General features: G+C 41.4%; 1 protein-coding gene and 4 long non-coding RNA genes across 14 annotated transcripts; 2 read left to right on the top strand and 3 right to left on the bottom strand.

Moving 5' to 3' along the window:
* Window positions 1-1,063: 1,063 nt before the first annotated feature.
* LOC145442406 (uncharacterized) lies at window positions 1,064-2,780 on the top strand. Its single transcript, XR_013916059.1, has 3 exons — window positions 1,064-1,792; window positions 2,100-2,177; window positions 2,566-2,780. It is a non-coding gene; the product is annotated as an uncharacterized LOC145442406 (long non-coding RNA).
* Window positions 2,781-5,141: 2,361 nt separating this feature from the next.
* On the bottom strand, window positions 5,142-5,940 carry LOC145442404 (uncharacterized). Its single transcript, XR_013916058.1, has 3 exons — window positions 5,839-5,940; window positions 5,715-5,778; window positions 5,142-5,589 (listed from the first exon to the last, which is right to left on the bottom strand). It is a non-coding gene; the product is annotated as an uncharacterized LOC145442404 (long non-coding RNA).
* Window positions 5,941-6,038: 98 nt separating this feature from the next.
* On the bottom strand, window positions 6,039-11,406 carry LOC145442392 (uncharacterized). 5 transcript variants are annotated; one of them, XM_080320290.1, is made up of 2 exons: window positions 6,866-11,406; window positions 6,039-6,820 (listed from the first exon to the last, which is right to left on the bottom strand). In XM_080320290.1, the coding sequence occupies exons 1-2, from the start codon at window positions 11,166-11,168 to the stop codon at window positions 6,339-6,341; spliced, it is 4,785 nt and encodes a 1,594-aa protein (XP_080176416.1). In that variant the 5' UTR covers window positions 11,169-11,406; the 3' UTR covers window positions 6,039-6,338. The 5 variants fall into 5 exon arrangements, with proteins under 5 accessions (XP_080176416.1, XP_080176418.1, XP_080176419.1 ...); XM_080320292.1 differs by having other exon boundaries at window positions 6,039-7,328; window positions 7,392-11,406; XM_080320293.1 differs by having other exon boundaries at window positions 6,039-7,543; window positions 7,652-11,406.
* A 1,466-nt stretch (window positions 11,407-12,872) lies between these two features.
* LOC145443173 (uncharacterized) lies at window positions 12,873-13,402 on the top strand. The gene is made up of 3 exons (XR_013916328.1): window positions 12,873-13,005; window positions 13,178-13,267; window positions 13,334-13,402. It is a non-coding gene; the product is annotated as an uncharacterized LOC145443173 (long non-coding RNA).
* Window positions 13,403-15,693: 2,291 nt separating this feature from the next.
* LOC145443171 (uncharacterized) lies at window positions 15,694-21,279 on the bottom strand. Of its 6 annotated transcripts, XR_013916327.1 has the most exons (5): window positions 19,966-21,279; window positions 19,210-19,320; window positions 16,724-16,781; window positions 16,578-16,661; window positions 15,694-16,008 (listed from the first exon to the last, which is right to left on the bottom strand). It is a non-coding gene; the product is annotated as an uncharacterized LOC145443171 (long non-coding RNA). The 6 variants fall into 6 exon arrangements; XR_013916324.1 differs by lacking the exon at window positions 16,578-16,661 and having other exon boundaries at window positions 19,210-19,317; window positions 19,966-21,262; XR_013916323.1 differs by lacking the exon at window positions 16,578-16,661 and having other exon boundaries at window positions 19,210-19,317; window positions 19,957-21,261.
* Between the last annotated feature and the right edge of the window lie 1,258 nt (window positions 21,280-22,537).

Here is a 22,537-nt window from a genome sequence, read left to right as displayed (position 1 = left end):
TGTCTGCGCTGAAGTCATGCTCGGTTGTGCCGTCACGTTATCGGTGTCGCTAACCTCCAGGGTATATTCCAATGGATTTGCTCTGTCTTTGACCAATCTTCTTGGTACTATCTATTCTGCTAGGCTCTTTAACATCTGGAAGGTAGCAAGAACATTTAGGTATGGATCCATTGTTATTCTCAGTCGCTATTGCACTATATTAATGTAGCTCTCTATAAAACAGGTTGTATTGAATTTTATGGTTGACCAAATTCTTGATAAACTGAAGTGAGATTTGGCTGTCAACAAACAAGATTACTCAACTGGGTAACAGCAGATAACTTTGCATTGCAAAATTGTAACATAAATGCATTACTGTTTGTACAGCACTTGAGCACATTGCACAACAGTTAGATCCTTGCAATGGCTGAAATTTACTTCTACACTCCTGCAGAGCCAATTGCCATTGGTATGGAGAAATCAAAATCGTATGCAAATGTGTGTGCATGAACTCAATTTGTATATCTTCACATTGGTGAAGCGGCTAATGCACCAATAAACGGAAAATAAAATTATATCTGAAAAGTATCTATCTAGTTCTAGATATCCCTGAGTAATGAGATAAATGTCCTGCAATATACGAAATTTGTGGTAGAGTTTCTGGCATAGCAATACCGGTATAAGACGATGATTTTGGTACGCTATTCCTACAATACCTCTTTTCATAACCTCAAAACGTTTGTTCTGACGCGTTCATAACCTTACACTGTGCAGTATCAACAGTTTAGTTAGCTGCTACACTCACGTGACATCAATTAAACATACATATCTATGAAGAGCGCATCTCTCCCTTATGACGACACAGTTCATATCGCCACCGACCGAAAACAGCTGATTGCTAGCGTACGTCATTTGCGTCGATTTGCGTCAGTAATCCGCGATAAGATAACTCACAGGCGAATCCGTATCTGTACCACAGAGTCACCAGGTGACCTTGCTCGCTGATTAAATTATCGCCGATTAAGGCAATCGGTGATTACTTTTCAATCGGCATCTGTGCAATCCACCCTAGGGTGGATTGCACAATGTCGATTAATTCCTAATCGCCGATTAAACGTCAGTAATCGGCTGGCTTCCGTGGCACAGATGCCGATCTGCCACTGATCGGTGAATTTTAATCGACCAAATGTTATCCGCCGAGAGAGGTGTCTAGAAAGTTAATCGGCTGTGTGCTTCGCGTTGACTGCGGTCCGGGCTGGCTATAGGTACACTAGTATTTGGTATTGAGATGGTGTTAACTGCATGCTCTGACGTGCAGTTGCGGTATTAGCTGAAAATATTGTACTCAGACCTACTACAACTGTTGGCGCATATTATGGGCGTGGGCCTACCACAGCCGATAGTACCTTATGCTATGATTACCGGTATGACATTTTTTACAGACTGTGTGTACAGTGTACAGTGTACACTGTACAGAATTCGATAGTATACTTTGGTAATAAAATACGAGGACGGAAAATTGCAATAGACAAGAAGAGTTTAGAATAATTGAATTGATAGAAGAATATATTGAAACCAAGGAAGACAAAAAGACTGATGGCAAAACAAAAGATGCGGCCTGAGATGTAATGAGTAAGAAATATGCAGCTATGAATACTAGTCCTGCGCGTGTAGCCGTACAACTGGCCAAATCCAGAATGTATTGAAAAATTTGAAACGAAAAGCAAAAAAGATATATGCATCACGACGCGTCGAACGGGCCAAAACTGGCCCACCTCCAGTTGACGAACTCCTTGGAAAAGGTTTTTGATAGGTAATTTTGCTGGCAATTCTTTAAAATTCGCAGTAGGAGATGTATTGTTTCCATCCCTGTTTATCGTGACTCTCTGCGTGCTTCATACTCGCGTTTTAACGCTCGTTTTGAACTGAATAGACAAATTTTGATGATCATGAAAACCATGGATTTATGGTCTTTTTGTAATTCCCAACAAACTAACCATAGCCAGAGACTGCTGCACGTCATCAGCTATACGAAAACGACACATGGGGAACACTGCTCGGCAAATTCCTAATCTGAAATTGATTTTTATAGCACTGGTATATTTATTATCACTTTTCAGACCTTATTCCATCTCAAATTGAATGTTTGAAACATCGGTATGACTACGATTGCGTATTCGATAGTCACATGAACAATGGTGAGTGCATTTAGGACATCAACTTTTTTAATATGTTACAACCAACGGCAGAGGAACTTGCATCCAATTTTAACTTGCAACAGTCAGGCTTTGCTACTGTGCGTGTGCAGGTGCCTGAGCAGTATCGTTGGCCATTATTATTGTTAGGCTTGCAACTTGACTTGAAGATTTGACTTCGAGTCAGGATTTCTCCTATCGTATGTCATATTGAAGCAGTGAATCGAGTCAAATCCATTCATCCTATTACAACTCGAGTCAAGTCATGATTTTAGTCCTCCATCCTTCCTATGTTTCGCGGGGTTAAGATAAACCGTGAAAAAAATCATTTGAAAGTAACTTATCTAATGTATTTCGCTAACCAAAATTTTTAAATAAAATGTTTATTCAGATGCATATTCCGAAGATTCAGTTTGCACCTTCATCATCGACGAGGATGTGAACACAGAGGCTGGTTCTTCATGTCACAACAGCGATGGTAAGTTGAGGTACTAATTTGAAATCCATATGAATAGTGTTGGTACTAACATAGCCACACGAATACTTCAAATAGAACATTGCGGGTTGTTTTGATATACATTAACATTGCTCTATTGAATTTGAACTCTATTGAATCAATACAACTGTTGTTGTTAGCGCGCGCGTACGGCTTTGCAGTGCCTCGTGATATCTTGGTGTATTTAATTTAATTGTCTCGTGTTTGATCATCATCATCATTATCAGTCTCGTTTTCTCTCCCTATATATTCAATTGCTAGACTCGTTTTCGTTGGTTACTTTGCTGAACAGACGGTTGGAAGATTCTTGGGATAAAGCATCGTTGTAAATCCTACGTTGTGCCTACTTTGTGCCTTATATTTATGCGTACTGCGTGCTGCCATTTGTGCTGTTCACGTTCTACTAAGCGTTAATTTGGATTAAAAGGTTGCTTGATTTACACCGGCCTTACATTCTACCGTCGAGATTAGACAGGCTTCTGCGCCTTAGTCGCCACACGCTCATTTCGTGTGCCGCGCAGAAACAATTTACAACGTCTGCAATTAACGTTTGCTACATATTACAAGCAAGACAAAGTAATCCTCTCCGTATTATTCAACGGAGATTTGGTTCGTTTCATCGTCAGAGTACTTTCGATTGCACCAATTCAGCAATCACAATTAACTGCCCTGATCTTTGAAGACAAACGATTAATATCAGAATGCCACTGCAACACTCTCCGACTGACGAGAAAGTTCGATTAGCTCCTTCGTTCAAGACTGTCGCCAAGATGACCGTTGAAGAGATGCGTATAGAACTTGCTGCTCTCGAACTACCAACCACGGGGAACAAGGCCGCGCTGTCGGAAAGACTGAAGAAAGCTTGGGAGTGTAAGCCCGACAATTTGGAGACATCCAGAACGCAATCGCCAGATTCACCGGTGCTAGATCAATCCTCAGCTGCGCCCGATCCATTTTCCATTCAGACCGATAAGCCCAGCGACCTTATGGTGATGTTTACACTAATGAAGCAACAGCAAGAGGCCGCGGAGAAAAGGTTCCTCATTCAGCAAGAAGCAGCTGAGAAAAGATTTCTCCTTCAGCTCGAAACAATGCGCCAGGAAGCGGACAAAGCCAGCTCTAACGGGGACTCCGATCTGCCCAGTGTCATCGGTAAGCGATTTAAGCGAATGAATAAAGATCTTCTCGAACTATTGCAGGCACTCGAACTCAAGTACACAACTTCAAACTCTATCGAAGAAATTGAGGTGTTCGTGAAATCGGTCGAGACGTCCATGACGGATTTGAAATCCTACGTAGATGGCAAAATTGATCTATTGGAAGATGGCGACTTGGGGTGGATTGCACAGATGCCGATTGAAAAGTAATCACCGATTGCCTTAATCGGCGATAATTTAATCAGCGAGCAAGGTCACCTGGTGACTCTGTGGTACAGATACGGATTCGCCTGTGAGTTATCTTATCGCGGATTACTGACGCAAATCGACGCAAATGACGTACGCTAGCAATCAGCTGTTTTCGGTCGGTGGCGATATGAACTGTGTCGTCATAAGGGAGAGATGCGCTCTTCATAGATATGTATGTTTAATTGATGTCACGTGAGTGTAGCAGCTAACTAAACTGTTGATACTGCACAGTGTAAGGTTATGAACGCGTCAGAACAAACGTTTTGAGGTTATGAAAAGAGGTATTGTAGGAATAGCGTACCAAAATCATCGTCTTATACCGGTATTGCTATGCCAGAAACTCTACCACAAATTTCGTATATTGCAGGACATTTATCTCATTACTCAGGGATATCTAGAACTAGATAGATACTTTTCAGATATAATTTTATTTTCCGTTTATTGGTGCATTAGCCGCTTCACCAATGTGAAGATATACAAATTGAGTTCATGCACACACATTTGCATACGATTTTGATTTCTCCATACCAATGGCAATTGGCTCTGCAGGAGTGTAGAAGTAAATTTCAGCCATTGCAAGGATCTAACTGTTGTGCAATGTGCTCAAGTGCTGTACAAACAGTAATGCATTTATGTTACAATTTTGCAATGCAAAGTTATCTGCTGTTACCCAGTTGAGTAATCTTGTTTGTTGACAGCCAAATCTCACTTCAGTTTATCAAGAATTTGGTCAACCATAAAATTCAATACAACCTGTTTTATAGAGAGCTACATTAATATAGTGCAATAGCGACTGAGAATAACAATGGATCCATACCTAAATGTTCTTGCTACCCTCCAGATGTTAAAGAGCCTAGCAGAATAGATAGTACCAAGAAGATTGGTCAAAGACAGAGCAAATCCATTGGAATATACCCTGGAGGTTAGCGACACCGATAACGTGACGGCACAACCGAGCATGACTTCAGCGCAGACAGATTGTTTAAAATCACTTCTCTACAATGTCTCGAGTATTTCATCTCGTGTTTGAACACCAATAACCACACATTCCAATTCCTCGTCAATTATTTTTATTACGAGATCCAGTAACCTATGCTGTAGTCAGAATTGGACAACTAGAAAATCAGCTTTTCAAAATTATTAGACTATGATGATAATTATGGCTGCATATTTTCCAAATTGGAATAGAATTATAGACACAGTAGTTATTTTTGAATTAAATCAAAATAGGGATTACTGAATATGTGAAAATTTGGAAATCTGCACAACTCTACTAAGTATTGTAGAGTTCTACTGTAGAATTTTCAGCAAAACCAGAAACTAAGTTAGTGCAAAATGCCAGTGGCATTTTGCCACTGGCATTTTGCACTGGCATTTTGCACTTACTATTCTAATTATACAGCCAATTAACTAGTTGTCCAAGTCTGGTTTTTGTGCTATTTCGATTTGTTGCTGTATTTTCTCAATTTTGCAGTTCTTTTTCCATTTCCAGTTTCTGGTACTTGATATGCATCTGTAATTCAAAATTTTTCATTCTGATATCATGCTGCTCCTTTGCCATTTCCAGGACGCTCATTTCTGAACACCACATTTTGATCACCAAAATTATAGTTAAAATATGATTTTTCAGCAACACACCTGGCTCTCTTTTTCAAGACAATTGCCGTTGAGCTTTTTGTGTTCTCTGTTTCATCTTGCATATCTAAATGTAGTAATGAATAAACTGTGGATTGCATCACCATCATTGTATGCTAACACTTACCGGTCTGGTGTTCCATCCTGAAGTCTGTCGAGGGAACTGAAGGAAGCGTCACATCGCCATCAGCAACGAAAAGGCAGCAATTTCATTTGCTGCAAGAAAACTATGGTTAACAACTGTTTCTGCGCGGCACACGAAATGAGCGTGTGGCGACTAAGGCGCAGAAGCCTGTCTAATCTCGACGGTAGAATGTAAGGCCGGTGTAAATCAAGCAACCTTTTAATCCAAATTAACGCTTAGTAGAACGTGAACAGCACAAATGGCAGCACGCAGTACGCATAAATATAAGGCACAAAGTAGGCACAACGTAGGATTTACAACGATGCTTTATCCCAAGAATCTTCCAACCGTCTGTTCAGCAAAGTAACCAACGAAAACGAGTCTAGCAATTGAATATATAGGGAGAGAAAACGAGACTGATAATGATGATGATGATCAAACACGAGACAATTAAATTAAATACACCAAGATATCACGAGGCACTGCAAAGCCGTACGCGCGCGCTAACATCCACCCCCCTTTGACTGGTCATAGTCAACCGAATAGTCTTTCTCCAGTAAATGGAGTTTTTGTATAGGTCGCGTAAGATATCCGCGAGCGGTTTTCAATTTGAATGTTCTCACGAGGCTATCTTTGCCCTTGAAAGCATGCACGATTCTGCCGACCTTCCAATTCGAGCGCGCGTATCCGTCGTCTGCGATTAAACAAATGTCTCCGACGTTTGGAACAGAATGTTCGAAAGCCCATTTCTTTCTCTTGATCAACGTCGGGAGATATTCCTTCGACCATCTCGCCCAGAAATGCCGCAACAGCGTTTGGAGATAGCGAAATCGCTTCGAGACGTTGACACTCGCTTTGGACGGAAAATTCGGGATATGTCGCAGTGGCCGACCAATTGCCAAATGAGCTGGAGTGATTGCTTGTGGGTTTCTCGGATCGGAACCGAGATACGTCAACGGCCGCTGGTTCATCGCACACTCGATATCTGTCAAAATGGTGTATAGTTCAGTGAAGTTCAACTTTGCCTTACCCAGAATCTTTCTGAGAGGTTCTTTAATGGATCTGTTCATCCTCTCGTAAAAGGCACCGCGGTGTGGAGCGCGTTCGGCAATGTATTTCCACGTTATCCCGTTGTCGGTAAGGAATTTTTGTAGAGCTTCATTGTCTGACCGCTTTTTGAAGGACGCGCGTGTCGAAATCTGAATTATACGTTCAGCCTTTTTGAAAGTCAGTTGATTGTCGCATATAATCTCTCGACACCAGCCACGCCTGTTTATCATTCGTTGCAGAGCACCGATGAATTCCTCCGTGGACATATCGTTGGTCAATTCCAAATGAATCATTCTACTGTGGGGGCAAGTGAACAAACAAATATACGCCTTTTGCATTGCGTCGTCACCTACTTTAATATAAATTGGCCCCGTGAAATCCAACCCGACTTCAGAAAATGCCGGAGAAGCGCAAATGCGTTCCTTTGGAAGAATACCCATTTTCTGTTGGAGTGGTTTCGTGTTCCAATGTCGACAAACGATACAATTTCGCAATCCCCTTCTTACCTCGCTCCTGATATGAATAATAAGGAAGCGCTCACGAAGAATAGCGATGGTTGTGTCCTGAGGAGAATGAGAGTTGCTTTCGTGGACATGTAGAATGAGTTTTTCCACTAACGGCTCCTTGGCGGGAAGAATAATCGGAGAACTCGTGAACTCTGGCAAATCACACAAACTCAACCGATCACCGGCAACGATTAGCTTATTTTCGAGGTCTACTCTGGGATCCATGTCTTTAATTTTTGATTTATTCGACACATTCTTACCTTTGTCGAGATTTTCGAATTCGCTGCTAAATCTTGAGCGTTGAATCTGACGTAAAAGGAAGTATTCCACCTTCCTGAACTCATTTGGTCCAACGAATCGATTGTTGCACTCTGGGTCCATTTTCATGTAATCACGATGCCGCCAACGCAAAATTCTCGCTGTAATACGAACAATTTTGGAATAGTTACCGTAGCGATCAACATAAAAAGGAACTGGTGGCTGTGTGATGTTCACCAACACGCGAGGAGTTGCGGTTTCTGTGTCGACTTGCGGATTCGATTGTTCTAGGTGCGATTTCACAGGCCAGTCCGACTCTTCAGACCTCAGCCAGCCCGGTCCGTGCCAATAGGACGAACAACTCTTCAACTCCTGAAGCGCCATGCCGCGGCTATGGTAGTCTGCTGGATTTTCGATGCCTGGACAATGTCTCCAAGCGTGTGGGGATACGAGATCATGAATTTCCTGAACTCTGTTCCTCACAAACGTTTTCCAATGTGAACTTGGCTTGGCAATCCATGCCAGAGCTATCTCGGAGTCGAGCCACAAATAGACTCTATCAATACAAATTTCAGAACTCAGCGCATCCAAAACGTATCTAGTTAATTTAGCTAGACAGTGGGCTGCCATTAGCTCGAGTCGCGCAACAGATGTCGATTTCAATGGGGCCACTCTCGTTTTAGCGATCAAATACTGGGTCTGAATATTGCCTACGTCATCTTCAGCTCTAATGTAGACTACAGCCCCATAAGCACTTTCGGAGGCATCAGCAAAACCATGAAGCTGCATGGAATTTGGAGAACGTATTCGACAAAAAAGGTACCGTGGAATTTTGATGGACTCCAGAAGCGACAGCTCGTCGGTCCATTGTCGATACTTCTTGGCGAGTGTGTCGTCAACCGGATCGTTCCAATCGAGTTTTCGTTTCCACAATTCTTGCATCAAAATCTTTGCTGTGATAACGAATGCTGAAAAAAATCCAAACACGTCGTAGATTTGACTGAGCTTACTCAAAATAGATCGTTTTGTCACGATTTTATCCTGCTCAAGCAGTTTGGGTTTTACATTACAATACATGACATCCTGCGTCGTGTGCCATTTCAAACCGAGAGACGAGGCCTCGCCATTGTTGGCATCATCGAGATCGAGAACGCAATTCGGTAACCGAGCTTCCTCGGGAATGCAATCCATGACTTCTCGATTATTGGACGCAAATTTGACCAAGGACCATCCACCGTCATTGAAAAACTCAACCAAGTTTTTTTGCTTGCAGACAACCTCTTCAACGCTATTTCCACCTACATGAATGTCATCGACGTACATATTGCGAACGATTTCATCGCCCAAGTCGCGACCAAATTTATCAATAATCGGCGCAGTATTAGAATGATGGCGGATTGTTTGAATAGCGAGAAAAGGACTTGACGAGACTCCGAACATTACTCTCTCCATAACGTAGACGTCTGGCGCTCTACGCGATTCGCAATTGCGCCAAAGGTATAATTGGAAACGCTGATGATCCGGATTAATAGCAGTCTGGCAAAACATTTTCCGAATGTCACCGCTCAAAGCAATTTTATGAGTGCGAAATCGTAGCAGCACAGCTCCTATGTCGGGTAGCAAATTTGGGCCCTTCAAAACGCAATCATTTAGCGAATACCCACAGCCATTTTTAGCGCTTGCGTCGAAAACAATTCGCAATTTCGTGGAACAACTCGCTTCACGAAAAACCGGATGATGCGGGACATAGTAATGAGTAATCGTACTAATCTTATCCAATTCCGCTTGCGACAATTTCCGAGCGAAACCGTTGTCCACGTATTCCATGATTGCCTGATCGTATTTAGCAAATTTGTCAGGGTTTTTCTTTAGAACTTTTTCTGTTGTTAGCAATCGGGAATATGCCTGCGCGAAATTTGGCTGCAACTCTATTGCGTCGCGTTTAAATGGTAACGACACGCAATACTTATCCCCATCGAACGACACTGAATCATTGAATTGTGCAATCGCATCAACCTCGTCAGAAGTATGAACCAAATCCTTATCTGTAAGCCCAATGCAGTCTTGCTTCCAGAATCGTTCGAGTTTGTTGTCCAACAGTTGCCAAGGATCCAATTCAGAGCGCTGTACTTTTGACGAGCTTCTGGTAAGTAAACAATTAGAAGAACGATTAACTGAGGAATTACGACTACATGGTCCAGCCAATACCCAACCGAACATAGTTTCAATTGCAAATGGTCCAGATTCGGGGATTTCAGGACTAATAACCGATCCTTGCATCAGCGAGAAATAATAACGTCCTCCCAATAGTATATCTACCGTACCGTCGTCCCTTGGGAGAGGGTCAGCCAGCGGCAATCCGTCAAGGTGTCTAACCTGATCGCAACGTAAAGTGACGTTATCTAAGGGCGTGCAAATGACACCATCTTGAACGAACGCTTGAACTTCAATACAGCCTCTCGGTTCTGAATGTAATGGTTCCAGATTGAATGTAACTAGATCCATTGAACTAGAGGTTGAACTACCGCCAAATCCACTAATGTTCATTTGTTGGCTTCGAATAGGCGGTAGCTGCAAGTAATTAGCGGCGTTCCGGGTTATAAAGGACTTCTCCGACAACGAATCGAAAGCAATGCGAACACGCCTAGTCTTACCCTGGTTTGAGATTTGCGCGAGTGCGGTGGGGAGCAAGGTATCAATTTCGGAGTCCGACGCTGCTGATCGCCTAGCAGTGGATACCATTGTTTTCGCATTCGACGATTCCGTGACATGCAGTAGTCGGTGATGAGCCTTCCCACATCCTTCGACCTCGCACCGAGCTTTGCACTGATAGAACTGCTTAGGATGTCCAGACTCACCCTGCGATGCGAGACACCTGAAACACACCTTTCCCGGATTCGTTAACAAACGAGACATTCGTTGAGCAGGGGTCAATTTCAGAAATTCTCTACAATCCAGTAACGGATGAGACTTGCTGCAATATGCGCAGAGAGACGACATCGATTGAGTTACCAAAGACTGAGCAGAACAATACTTATCGGTGTTGTTGGAGGTCTGCTGCTTCGTCTTCGGTTGCTTCTCCGATTGCTTGGAGCTAGACCTCTTCAGAGTGTCCATAGTCGCCAATTCTGTTGCAATGAACTCAAACATTAGATCGGACGAAGCTATTTCGTTGGACTCTATCAATGGGCTGATTTTACGCATCCAACGCTCGAGTAATTTCTGAGGCAGCTGCGATTCCAATATCTGAGTGAACATTTGATCCCAGGTGATGTTATTTTGAGTCAGTATTGACCTCTTTGCATTAGCCCGGTCTAGCATACCTCGCACTTTGTCGAGTTCGAAATCTACCCGGTTCCCTTCAAGCAGATCTTTAATGTGACTGCGAACAATTGCTTGCGTCCTGCCGAATCGTTGCAGTACCGCAGCAATCGCCGGCTCATAATTAGTCGCATTAGACGGAAAGCCGTTTAGAACACCAGACGCCGATCCCTTCATAGCAGCCTTCAAATAAGTCATTTTGTAAAATTTACTGACCGATTGGTTGTTATGAACAAGTGGTTCAAACGCCTCCCAGAAAGACGGGAAAGAAAGTATGTCGCCATAAAATGAGGGCGGATTCACACCGATTGGTAGACTTCCAGCTGTCCTGTCAGCTTCGTCAATCGCTTTCAATTTCGATAGCTTTGACCTAGCTTGAGGAATGTTGGTTAAATAGACTTGAGTAGCATCTTTCAAACCGTTAATAATATCGGTCTTCAAGGGTGGATTGCACAGATGTCGATTAATCCCTAATCGCCGATTAAACGTCAGTAATCGGCTGGCTTCCGTGGCACAGATGCCGATCTGCCACTAATCGGCGAATTTTAATCGGCCAAATGTTATCCGCCGAGCGAGGTGTCTAGAAAGTTAATCGGCTGTGTGCTTCGCGTCGACTGCGGTCTGGGCTGGCTATAGGTACACTAGTATTTGGTATTCAGATGGTGTTAACTGGATGCTCTGGCGTGCAGTTGCGGTATTAGCTGAAAATATTCTACTCAGACACTACTACAACTGTTGGCGCATATTATGGGCGTGGGCCTACCACAACCGATAGTACCTTATGCTGTGATTACCGGTATGACATTTTTTTACAGACTGTACTGAATTCGATAATATACTTTGGAAATAAAATACGAGGACGGAAAATTGCAACAGACAGGAAAAGTTTAGAATAATTGAATTGATAGAAGAATATATTGAAACCAAGGAAGACAAAAAGACTGATGGAAAAACAACAAAACAAAAAGATGCGGCCTGAGATGTAATCAGTAAGAAATATGCAGCTATGAAAACTGGTCCTGCGCGTGCAGCCGTACAACTGGCCAAATCCAGAATGTATTGAAAAATTTGAAACGAAAAGCAAAAAAGTTATATGCATCACGGCGCGTCAAACGGGCCAAAACTGGCCCACCTCCAGTTGACGAACTCCTTGGAAAAGGTTTTCGATAGGTAATTTTACTGGCAATTCTTTAAAATTCGCAGTAGGAGATGTATTGTTTCCATCTGTGTTTATCGTGACTCTCTGCGTGCTTCATACTCACGTTTTAACGCTAGTTTTGAACTGAATAAACAAATTTTGATGATCATGAAAAACGTGGATTTATTGTCTTTTTGTAATTCCCAACAAACAAACCAAATCCAGAGATTGCTGCACGTCATCAGCTATACGAAAACGACACATGTGGAACACTACTCGGCAAATTCCTAATCTGAACCGCTCCTTGACCAATCTGCAATTGATTTTCATAGCACTGGTATATTTATTATCACTTTTCAGACCTTATTCCATCTCAAATTGAATGTCTGAAACATCGGTATGACTACGATAGCGTATTCGATAGTCACACGAACAATGGTGAGTGCATTTAGGACATAAACTTTTTTAATATGTTACAACCAACAGCAGAGGAACTTGCATCCAATTTTATTTTGCAACAGTCTGGCTTTGCTACTGTGCAGATGCCTGAGCAGTATCGTTGGCCATATTATTGTTAGGCTTGCAATGCAAATTGACTTGAAGATTTGACTTCGAGTCAGGATTTCTCATACCGTATGTCATATTGAAGCAGTGACTCGAGTCAAATCCATTCATCCTATTCCAAACAGGTAATTTTGACTCGAGTCAAGTCATGATTTTAGTCATCCATCCTTCCTATGTTTCGCGAGGTTAAGATAAACTTTTCTAATGTATTTCTAACCAAAATTTTTAAATGAAATGTTTACTCAGATGCATATTCCCAAGATTCAGTTTGCACCTTCATCATCGACGAGGATGTGAACACAGAGGCTGGTTCTTCATGTCACAACAGCGATGGTAAGTTGAGATACTAATTTGAAATCCATATGAATCATGTTGGTACTAACATAGCCACACGAATACTTCAAATAGAGCATTGCGGGTTGTTTTGATTGACATCAACATTGCTCTATTGAACTTGAACTCTATTGAATCAATACAACTGTTGTTAACCATAGTTTTCTTGCAGCAAATGAAATTGCTGCCCTTTTCGTTGTTGATAGCGATGTGACGCTTCCTTCAGTTCCCTCGACAGACTTCAGGATGGAACACAAGACCAGTAAGTGTTAGCATTAGCATACAATGATCGTGATGCAACCCACAGTTTATTCATTACTACATTCAGATATACAAGATGAAACAGAGAACACAAAAAGCTCAACGCCAATTGTCTCGAAAAAGAGAGCCAGAATTCCAAGATTGGAAATACCAGGTGTGTTGATGAAAAAAATCATAATTTAACTATAATGTTGGTGATCAAAATGTGGTGTTCAGAAATGAGCGTCCTGGAAATGGCAAAGGAACAGCATGATATCAGAATGAAATATTTTGAATTACAGATGCATGTCAAGTACCAGAAACTGGAAATTGAAAGGCAGAAACTGGAAAAAGAACTGCAAAATTGAGAAAATACAGCAACGAATCGAAATAGCACAAAAACCAGACTTGGACAACTAGTTAATTGGCTGTATAATTAGAATAGTAAGTGCAAAATGCCGGTAATATAATTCTAACCTAATTTCTGGTTTTGCTGAAAATTCTACAGTAGAACTGTACAATACTAAGCGAGTTGTGCAGATTCAATTTTCACATATTCAGTAATCCCTATTCTAATTTAATTGAAAAATATCTACTGTATTTATAATTCTATTCTAATTTGGAAAAATATGTGTAGCCATAATTATAATTATGGTCTAATTTTGAAAAGCTGATTTTCTAGTTGTCCAATTCTGACTACAGCATAGGCTACTGGATCTCGTAATAAAAATGACGAGGAATTGAATGTCTGGTTATTGGTGTTCAAACACGAGATGAAATACTCAAGACATTCCAGAGAAGTGATTTTGAACAATCTGTCTGCGCTGAAGTCGTGCTCGGTTGTGCCGTCACGTTATCTGTGTTGCTAACCTCCAAGGTATATTCCAATGGATTTGCTCTGTCTTTGACCAATCTTCTTGGCACTCTCTCTTCTGCTAGGCTCTCTAACATCTGGAGGCTAGCAAGAACATTGAGGTATGGATCCATTGTTATTCTGAGTCGATATTGCACTATATTAATGTAGCTCTCTATAAAACAGGTTGTAATGAATTTTATGGTTGACCAAATTCTTGATAAACTGGGCTATGGCTGTCAACAAACAAGATTACTCAACTGGGTAACAGCAGACAACTTTGCATTGCAAAATTGTAACATAAATGCATTACTATTTGTACAGCACTTGAGCACATGTATGCATACGACTTATTATATGATAACATCGTCACATTGCATATTTGCACAACAGTTAGATCCTTGCAATGGCTGAAATTTACTTCTACACTCCTGCAGAGCCAATTGTCATTGGTATGGAGAAATCAAAATCGTATGCAAATGTGTGTGCTACAGAATCTACACAGACGTTTTGTATGAACTCAATTTGTATATCTTCACATTGGTGAAGCGGCTATCATGACTAATGCACCAATAAACGGACTAGACTACTTGTCGCTTCGACATCTTCCTGTCTTTTCATTGTATCGCATTTTTGTGGTGTATTGAACTGATAAAATTGCTAATAAACCAATGATGATGATGAAGTATCCATTTAGTTCTAGATATCCCTGAGTAATGAGATAAATGTCCTGCAATATACGAAATTTGTAGTAGAGTTTCTGGCATAGCGATACCAGTATAAGACGATGATTTTGGTACGCTATTCCTACAATACCTCTTTTCATAACCTCAAAACGTTTGTTCTGCCGTTCATAACCTTACACTGTGCAATAGCAACAGTTTAGTTAGCTGCTATACGCACATGACATCAACTAAACATACATATCTATGAAGACCGCATCTCTCCCTTATGACGACACAGTTGATATCGCCACCGACCGAAAACAGCTGATTACTAACGTACGTCATTTGCGTCGATTTGCGTCAGTAATCCGCGATGAGTTAACTCACAGGCGAATCCGTATCTGTACCACAGAGTCACCAGGTGACCTTGCTCGCTGATTAAATTATCGCCGATTAAGGCAATCAGTGATTACTTTTCAATCGGCATCTGTGCAATCCACCCTAAATTGGACTGTGTGGCTTGATATTAACGAGCGCAGTACCTGTAAGACGTCACGCTACTGTTTACGGCGCGGAGTAAAGTGCGTTTTCGTGCGGATATGACGTCATAGACAGACGGCAAGAAGTAATTATCACGTCACAGTACTTTGCATATTCCACGATACAAGGGTTCCTTGCGACGACTACAACCGAACCAGTTGCCGGAGCAGTGCTTTATCAATGTGCTCCGGAGCTGGAGCTAATTCATGATGGAAGAAATCTCTGAAGCTGGAGCAGTTTAAAATTTGCAACTGCTCCAAAGTCGTGATTACAACCCCTCTATTCGTACCAGATCTCGACAAAACACTCGGGTAGTATTACATCCAGAATCATCCCTACAATGAAGCAAAATTATGGATCGTCCCCCCTCCTCAAAATGAAGTCCACTAGTAGCCATAATGCTTTTCTTTATTCAATCGATTCGCTTGATATTAAAGACCAGTTATACGAACAAGTCCGGGGCACAACTGGAAGTATCGTAAAGTCGGTGAATGCGAGTCACCGTGGAGACCAAAGTGTAAACCCGGCTAAAATGAAAGATCTCCCGGGTCACCGTGACCCTTTCTTATCAAGCAAATCGGATGCCAGAAGCAGTTTTTCAAAATTAGGCTCAGAATCCGTCCATAGCTGTCTTCTGCTGTCGCCATACTGGTGGTCAGCTTCCTTGCTTTTCCTGGCTTTGGTTGACTCGGCACTTCGTTGCGTCTAAAAAATAAATTACACAGAAGCAAGAGCCGTCTCTAAATGATTAATAATAATATGTGGTGTCGTCAATAAGGTCATAATAGTCTTGCATTGTCATCAATATCATCGACGACCCTAGGATCAGGGCTTTGGAGCAGACGACAACACACTATCCAATTTGGCGCTACGGTTGAAAAAAACTATTAACGAAGAACGTGCATTTGCTCCTCCAATCCAGAAAGGAGACAATGTTTCTCGGCTTGCGGCATGTACGCCTCTAAATCAACATGTGCAGCATGGTCATAGTTATATCCTATGGCGTCGCCTATATATTCTTCTCATTACTAATTAGGTATATTGCTCATCTCACATGAGCATCAATCCCGTTTTGTGACATGCATGGCTTTCATTCACCACACAATTGCCTATTGTTGTGCTGATTACGACTAGGAGAGTATACCTATAATTAGGGTTACCATATTTTGGAAATCTAAAAAGAGGACGCTTTTTCAGAATTGCAAAACTGGAGGAAAATCCTGAAAAAATGGCAAATTTTTTCTTTCGCATTATATGAAAAAAAGTCAACTTACCGGCTCGGCTCCCGAAATATCCGCCGGAGCGCTACTTCGGTGCTGATTTATGGTATATCAGTCGAATTTGGCCGTAAATTTGTTCTAAATTCTCGAAAAAGGGCGTTCTGCGAGGACACTTTCAAAAAAATCAAACGCTACCCTACCTGTGATACAGTAGTTGCGGAGTGCGCGCGGCATATCCAGCCTACCCAGGTTTGGCGCCTATGTGTAAACAGGGTACTGGTTAGTTAGAAAAGGTGGGGCCAAAGAAGCAACAATTCTTAATTTTTTGAACAATTATCGTAAAATTATGTGAATTCAGGCATGAGTAATAGAATAGCATCTTATGAAATACATCACAGCCGGAGCTACTGTTCATAGAACCCCCTCTGCTAAAAATGCACGGCTCCGGCTCCAAAGCCCGGCCTATAGGATGCTAGATGGATATTCTCAATAGTGAAACTGGAGAAAACTAAATATACATACTGTACTAAATACAATCTTATGTAGAATATAGGGGAGATGTGGTACCGATGGATCAAAAATTACAAAATGATCTCTGGCCCTTAAATCTTCAGCCGAGAATAGCAGATCTTTTGCTGGTTCAACACTTCGATACAAGCTCTACCTATCGCGGACATTTACATGAATATCCGCCTTTTCAAAAAATATTTATAAACGTTTAAAATTTGTTGCTCGAACGTGTCATCGGTCCTCACCCGGTGGGTCCAAAGGCACATGACCATGGGACTTATGCTATGAGACATACGCTGAAAAACTCAAATTTGTTAACTTGTTTTGTTGTGTACTATAAGCTGAGCTACAGCAAGCCAATGAAGAATGTTTCTTCGCGACCTTCAAGAATAAAATAGATTATATGAACTCAAATGTTGGCATAAAATCATGTTTTGATTTACGCCTAAACTTACAACATTAATGCCACAAACATATTACCCGAAAATCGACATTTTGACTTTCAAATACCTCGTAATAGCGATAAAACACCGCAGGTAACTATGATTTACAGCCTATATATATGTAGGCGAGTTTCTGTTGTTAAGTGATTAGTCGGTCCATCTATTTTACTTGATTCGGCTATGGTACCATAGGTCCCCCACCCAATTCTCAAAAATCGGTGAATTAAAAAAAAGGTCATCTTTTTGCTCAGAGCTCAAATCACCGTTTTCACTCCGAAATACCCGCCGGAGCGTCACTTCTGTGCTAATTTACGGCATATCACTCGCATTTTGCTCTAAATGTGACCTAAATTTTCAAAAAAGAGGACAAAAGGGCGTCCTCCGAGGACACTTTCAAAAAGGTCAAAAAAGAGGACAAATCCTCTTAAAAGAGGACATGGTAACCCTAATACAATGTCCTACATAGACTATTTCAAGATACATTTATTGAAGTACTGTCTATGTATTAACAGTAGCAAAATTTGGAGGTGGTAGAAAATCCAAGAAACGGATTTTAGCCATTCGTGGCACACCCGTGCTCTTTTGCCCACGCTTGGGACCGGCCCTGGTTTTGCTCCCTAGTGGCTGGATTCTGGGGTACAGCCAGCTGGAATCGCCAGTGTTACCGCTGAGCTACGGTGCCAATAGTAACAGGGAACATTTTTACTCTACTGGTCCGCATTCCCATTTCAATCTTATTGAGCCTCCCAAGTTGTTGATTACTTGCAGTAAAATGACAAATTTTGCACAGCAGATCGGTTTATAAATGTTAAAATAGATATTAAACACGGCGTATTACCACGTCTAAATCGTTATCTCTTCAACATTTACTACCCTATACAGTTACACTGGAGTGAGTTCTCGAATGTGTCATTTTCATAACAAATTAGTAGTAGCCATTGCTGTTCTCTGTATCCTACTGAAGTTGTCGATGCAGCAGCCAGAACTGTCATAAATAATGATCGTCATTAAAAGCTTACATCAAGACATTAATAGTTTACATCAGGGGTGGGCAAACTTTTGAGCTCGCGGGCCGCATTCAACATCTGAATTCATTCGCAAGCCGCACTATATAAAATTGGGATTATAAACCAAAACGCAATATTGCTGGTATTTGATTATATAGTGAGGACATGAAGATAATATATATGCTTATTTAAAACAAACTAAACATTGCTATGATGATATCGTACACGCGCCAGAAACAATGGCGAGAGTTCATAGGCTGGTCAACCTCAATAACCAATTTGTCAAAACTATAGAGATGAAAGTCTGTTGTCGAGATTCTTAGAACATGATTGAAATTTAAATCTGTGAGCAGTGATCTGCTTATAGAATTACTAATTCCACTTTTGGTTCAGTTCCAGGACACACAATGCTGACAGCATCATAACCACGTTAGCTTCAAACACGCTTCTACTATATGTGTAGATAAAATATAAATACTCTAATTCCACGCATACAGAGAACGAATCTATTTAAGACACGCGCAAATCGTTTTTTTATAAGCACAGCACTGAAATAATTGAAACTGGAGTGGCCAATCTGAAATCACACTCGTTATCCGAATTACGTCTATCTTGCTTTGGATTACTGTGATGTTTGGTAGTTGAAACCTTTCAAACTGTGTGGGCCTTGAGATCGGGCTGTCGCGCCAGAAATTAAGCATGAAAAATAATATAGGAAGTATTTACCTTAGAAAATGGGTTCTCGAACTTTTTTGTACTCGTGTCGTAGAACTCTTCCTCGACGCCATAGCAGCAAAGTCCTGGTCATTGACGACAGATAGGCCAAATTGTCCACTGCTGAAAAGACGCAGCTTCTGAGAGTAGTCATTTAAAAAGACAATACAATAACCTTTATAATTAGTCAAAAGTCCGCTCTTCAACTCAAAATCTGTCACAGCTGACTCCATAGAATGTTTAGGGTGATATTGATCTGAAAGGTCGGACGACATAACTATGCCGTGTGGGACAATCAGGTTCTTTTGCCAATATATATCCCTGACTAATTAAAAAACATCTAATCTGGTGATTCATTACTATCGCCATCAAATTCTTAAAACAACTATCCAGAAAACAAACCTAATTATTCATGGACAGACCGGCCCGGCAGACAGCCCGGTCATCCATTACTTGTCGAAGTGATATCCAATAAGCAAAAGAAAGTTTTAATACTCTCTTGAATTTGCAAATATTGCAAAATATACAAACCCTGTTTAGATAGTTTTCATACCAAAAACGACCCATATCTAAATGTAATGATAAGACACAGGCAGGGGTTGAATTTGTGCCGGCAGTTCAGCACAAGTTACTTTGCAAACAAGATGAAAACGCGTCGCTAATATGCATCTAAATACGCTTCACAACAAAATACTAAAAAAGTAACTGAGAATGAGAAAATGTGAAGCGAAAATAATCTGAAATGGACACATCACGCGCAGGCGTTACCGTCACAGACGAGCTTTGTTGTAGGTTGTCAAGATTGACGTCGCGGATGGATAGATATTTCTTCCAAGCAGTGAAGATGTGGATTTGGAATGGATCAGTCCCATGCTGCACGTGATCAAGTAAACAAACAGGAGAGTGATCATAGGCGCTGAACTCTGATTTTCCCTAGGTATGCGGGATTGATGACGTCACAAGGGGGTGATGTCAAAATGTGGCAGAATTGACAACTGAGCCGACCTGCAAGCGTTCAATATCACCTGTCGCTTGTATATGGTGACAAAATTACGATAGTATTAAGCAGGCGCGCAGCCAGCCGGCCGCTTGCTGAATTGATTTCAAATATACCAAGGTAGCATCACTATATTATGGTCAAGTACGTCCACCAATGCCGATAATAGATCGATCGGATCAGCATCCTTGTGTAACGGACTCGCACGTAATACTCGACACAGCACACTACTATAGGATTACTAGCGAGTCCGACTATGCAGTCAATTAGCGAGCAATCTCCCGCAACATATTTGCCAACACGCGCGCCGACAATCAGGAAATTCCAATTACTCGCCTCGAGAGCAAACGAATACGCATCTGTTGCGACGGCTAATAAACTCAAGTTACAGGAACTATTCTCACAAATGGAAAGTCTTTACATGCTGGACTCTATATTCATTAGTCACTCTGATTTCAGAGGAGCCAGAAGTTTCGATATCAAGTGCCTGCAAGACATTTTTCTGATGTTCTGTTTTAGTATTAGCGTTAATCAAAATCAATTACGCCGCTGTCTGTTCACGATCAGTATGTATTTTAATCAATTCCGTCCATGTTCAATGTCTGAGCCAGTCTGACATCACAATCTCAGAAAACGCGATAGTTCCGGCCGGCGCATCAGATATCATATACCGACACAGCAGGAGATGACAATCGCCACATTTCGGCCAATTGAAATTGACATCTTTAGTACGGTAACTCCAACCTTGAGACAGATCTTCTGATGGTTATGTTTAAGTATTGGCGGAAATCAAGCACGCATGTACGCATGCGTCGCAAATGCTTGCGAATATTCGATATCATTGAGTTTCGCGATGCCAATCTTTAATCACAATCGAGAGCCAAAGCATTCAAGGCACGAGACGCGATCGTTAGGTTAGTGATGATGAATTTTGTAACAGGCCTATTGCACACACGATTGTGTAGGCCAACGATGGTATCGTGTGCAGGCCAGCGATGGTATAGTGCGCACTGGGCCTATTCCAGATGCGATTCTTCAAGCCATCGGAACGAGGCTTGTTGGAGGTGCGATAAATCAGGCCAGCGACGATTGCTGGCATTTTGCTCTAATTTAGTGAAATTAGACAACTAGAATTATCTAGTTGAATAAGTGTGCATCAGAGGATACGCGATTGGCGACAAGGTCAGGGCAAGTGATACTTTGTGATGCTGGTACAGAACACAGAATTGTTAAAATATAAAACTCAAGAACTTGCAAGAATCAATAGGAAAAGAACCTACACGACCATTCGGTGACAAGATGAATAACATCCTATTTCTATGGATTACAGACATCCCAAATCAAAACTAAAAATCAAACCGAATGAGAAAGATGCCGGTCAACTACTTGTCTCCCCTGAATGGAAGCAGTTTCTTTACATGGTTGTAAAATGCTATCTATCGAGTCTTGAGATACCTGTGGATGAGGGGAAGCGTAGTCCATAGTTCTTGTTTGTACGTTTCTCCCGTCCGGTCAATTGCATGCAATCGCCAAGCTGGAAGTCAATGTTTGAATCACCGTTCGATATCACAGAAGTGGATAAATGTTGGCAAAATCTTGCCGAATGCTGCACCACAGTAAAAACAAATTAGGCTTCATCGCGTAGAATGGTGGCCATATTTTTTTTAATCAGCCATGGGAAGACAAATAAATCCACTTCATTGCCATTGAGGTCGGGGAAACAGTTAAAATTAGATACAGGATCAATTCCGACAAGGCAGAGTAAAATGCTTATGTGTCCAGTGTTCCAGCGCATACAATAGAGATAATCTAAATCAGCATTTCCAAAGTGGTTAACAAAGTGGAACTATGGTCATTGTACACAACAAACAAGCAAGAAATTAGCAAGAAAAGGGAAGGACGTAGTGTTTTTGTCCCTGATGTTTTTTGTAGCATATACACCGACTCATGATACACATACACACGATCTGTGCTTAACTGCATATGCATACCATGAGTGCATGATGTGCATATGCCGCTGGACAAAGAAGTGCAGATATAGCTTTCTAACTCATGCACCACCCCTCCATGCTATCCCAGTGATGTCTTGGTATAAGCAAAATACGGGAAATTGACCAGTGTAAATGTGAATGGATAGTAATATATAGTGGTCTAAGTAGTTCTAAGAGTACTCAAGTAGTAACACATCAAATTTCTATATAATTACATGTCGAAGCAGCAAATTCTCAGAACTGCTGAGACAACTTCGGGTGAAAATTGCAAATGAACTGCGGAAAAGTACTCAGGTAGCTTCAAATAGTAGATTCAGTCATTAAGTTACCGTGAATTAGGGGCTATTTCACA

The sequence above is a fragment of the Botryllus schlosseri genome, chromosome 7 (genome assembly GCF_051294905.1).
Source record: "Botryllus schlosseri isolate E-star chromosome 7, Bs_hap1, whole genome shotgun sequence".
NCBI classification, from domain to species: Eukaryota; Metazoa; Chordata; class Ascidiacea; order Stolidobranchia; family Styelidae; genus Botryllus; species Botryllus schlosseri.
This window is presented reverse-complemented; position numbering and strand designations above follow the sequence as displayed.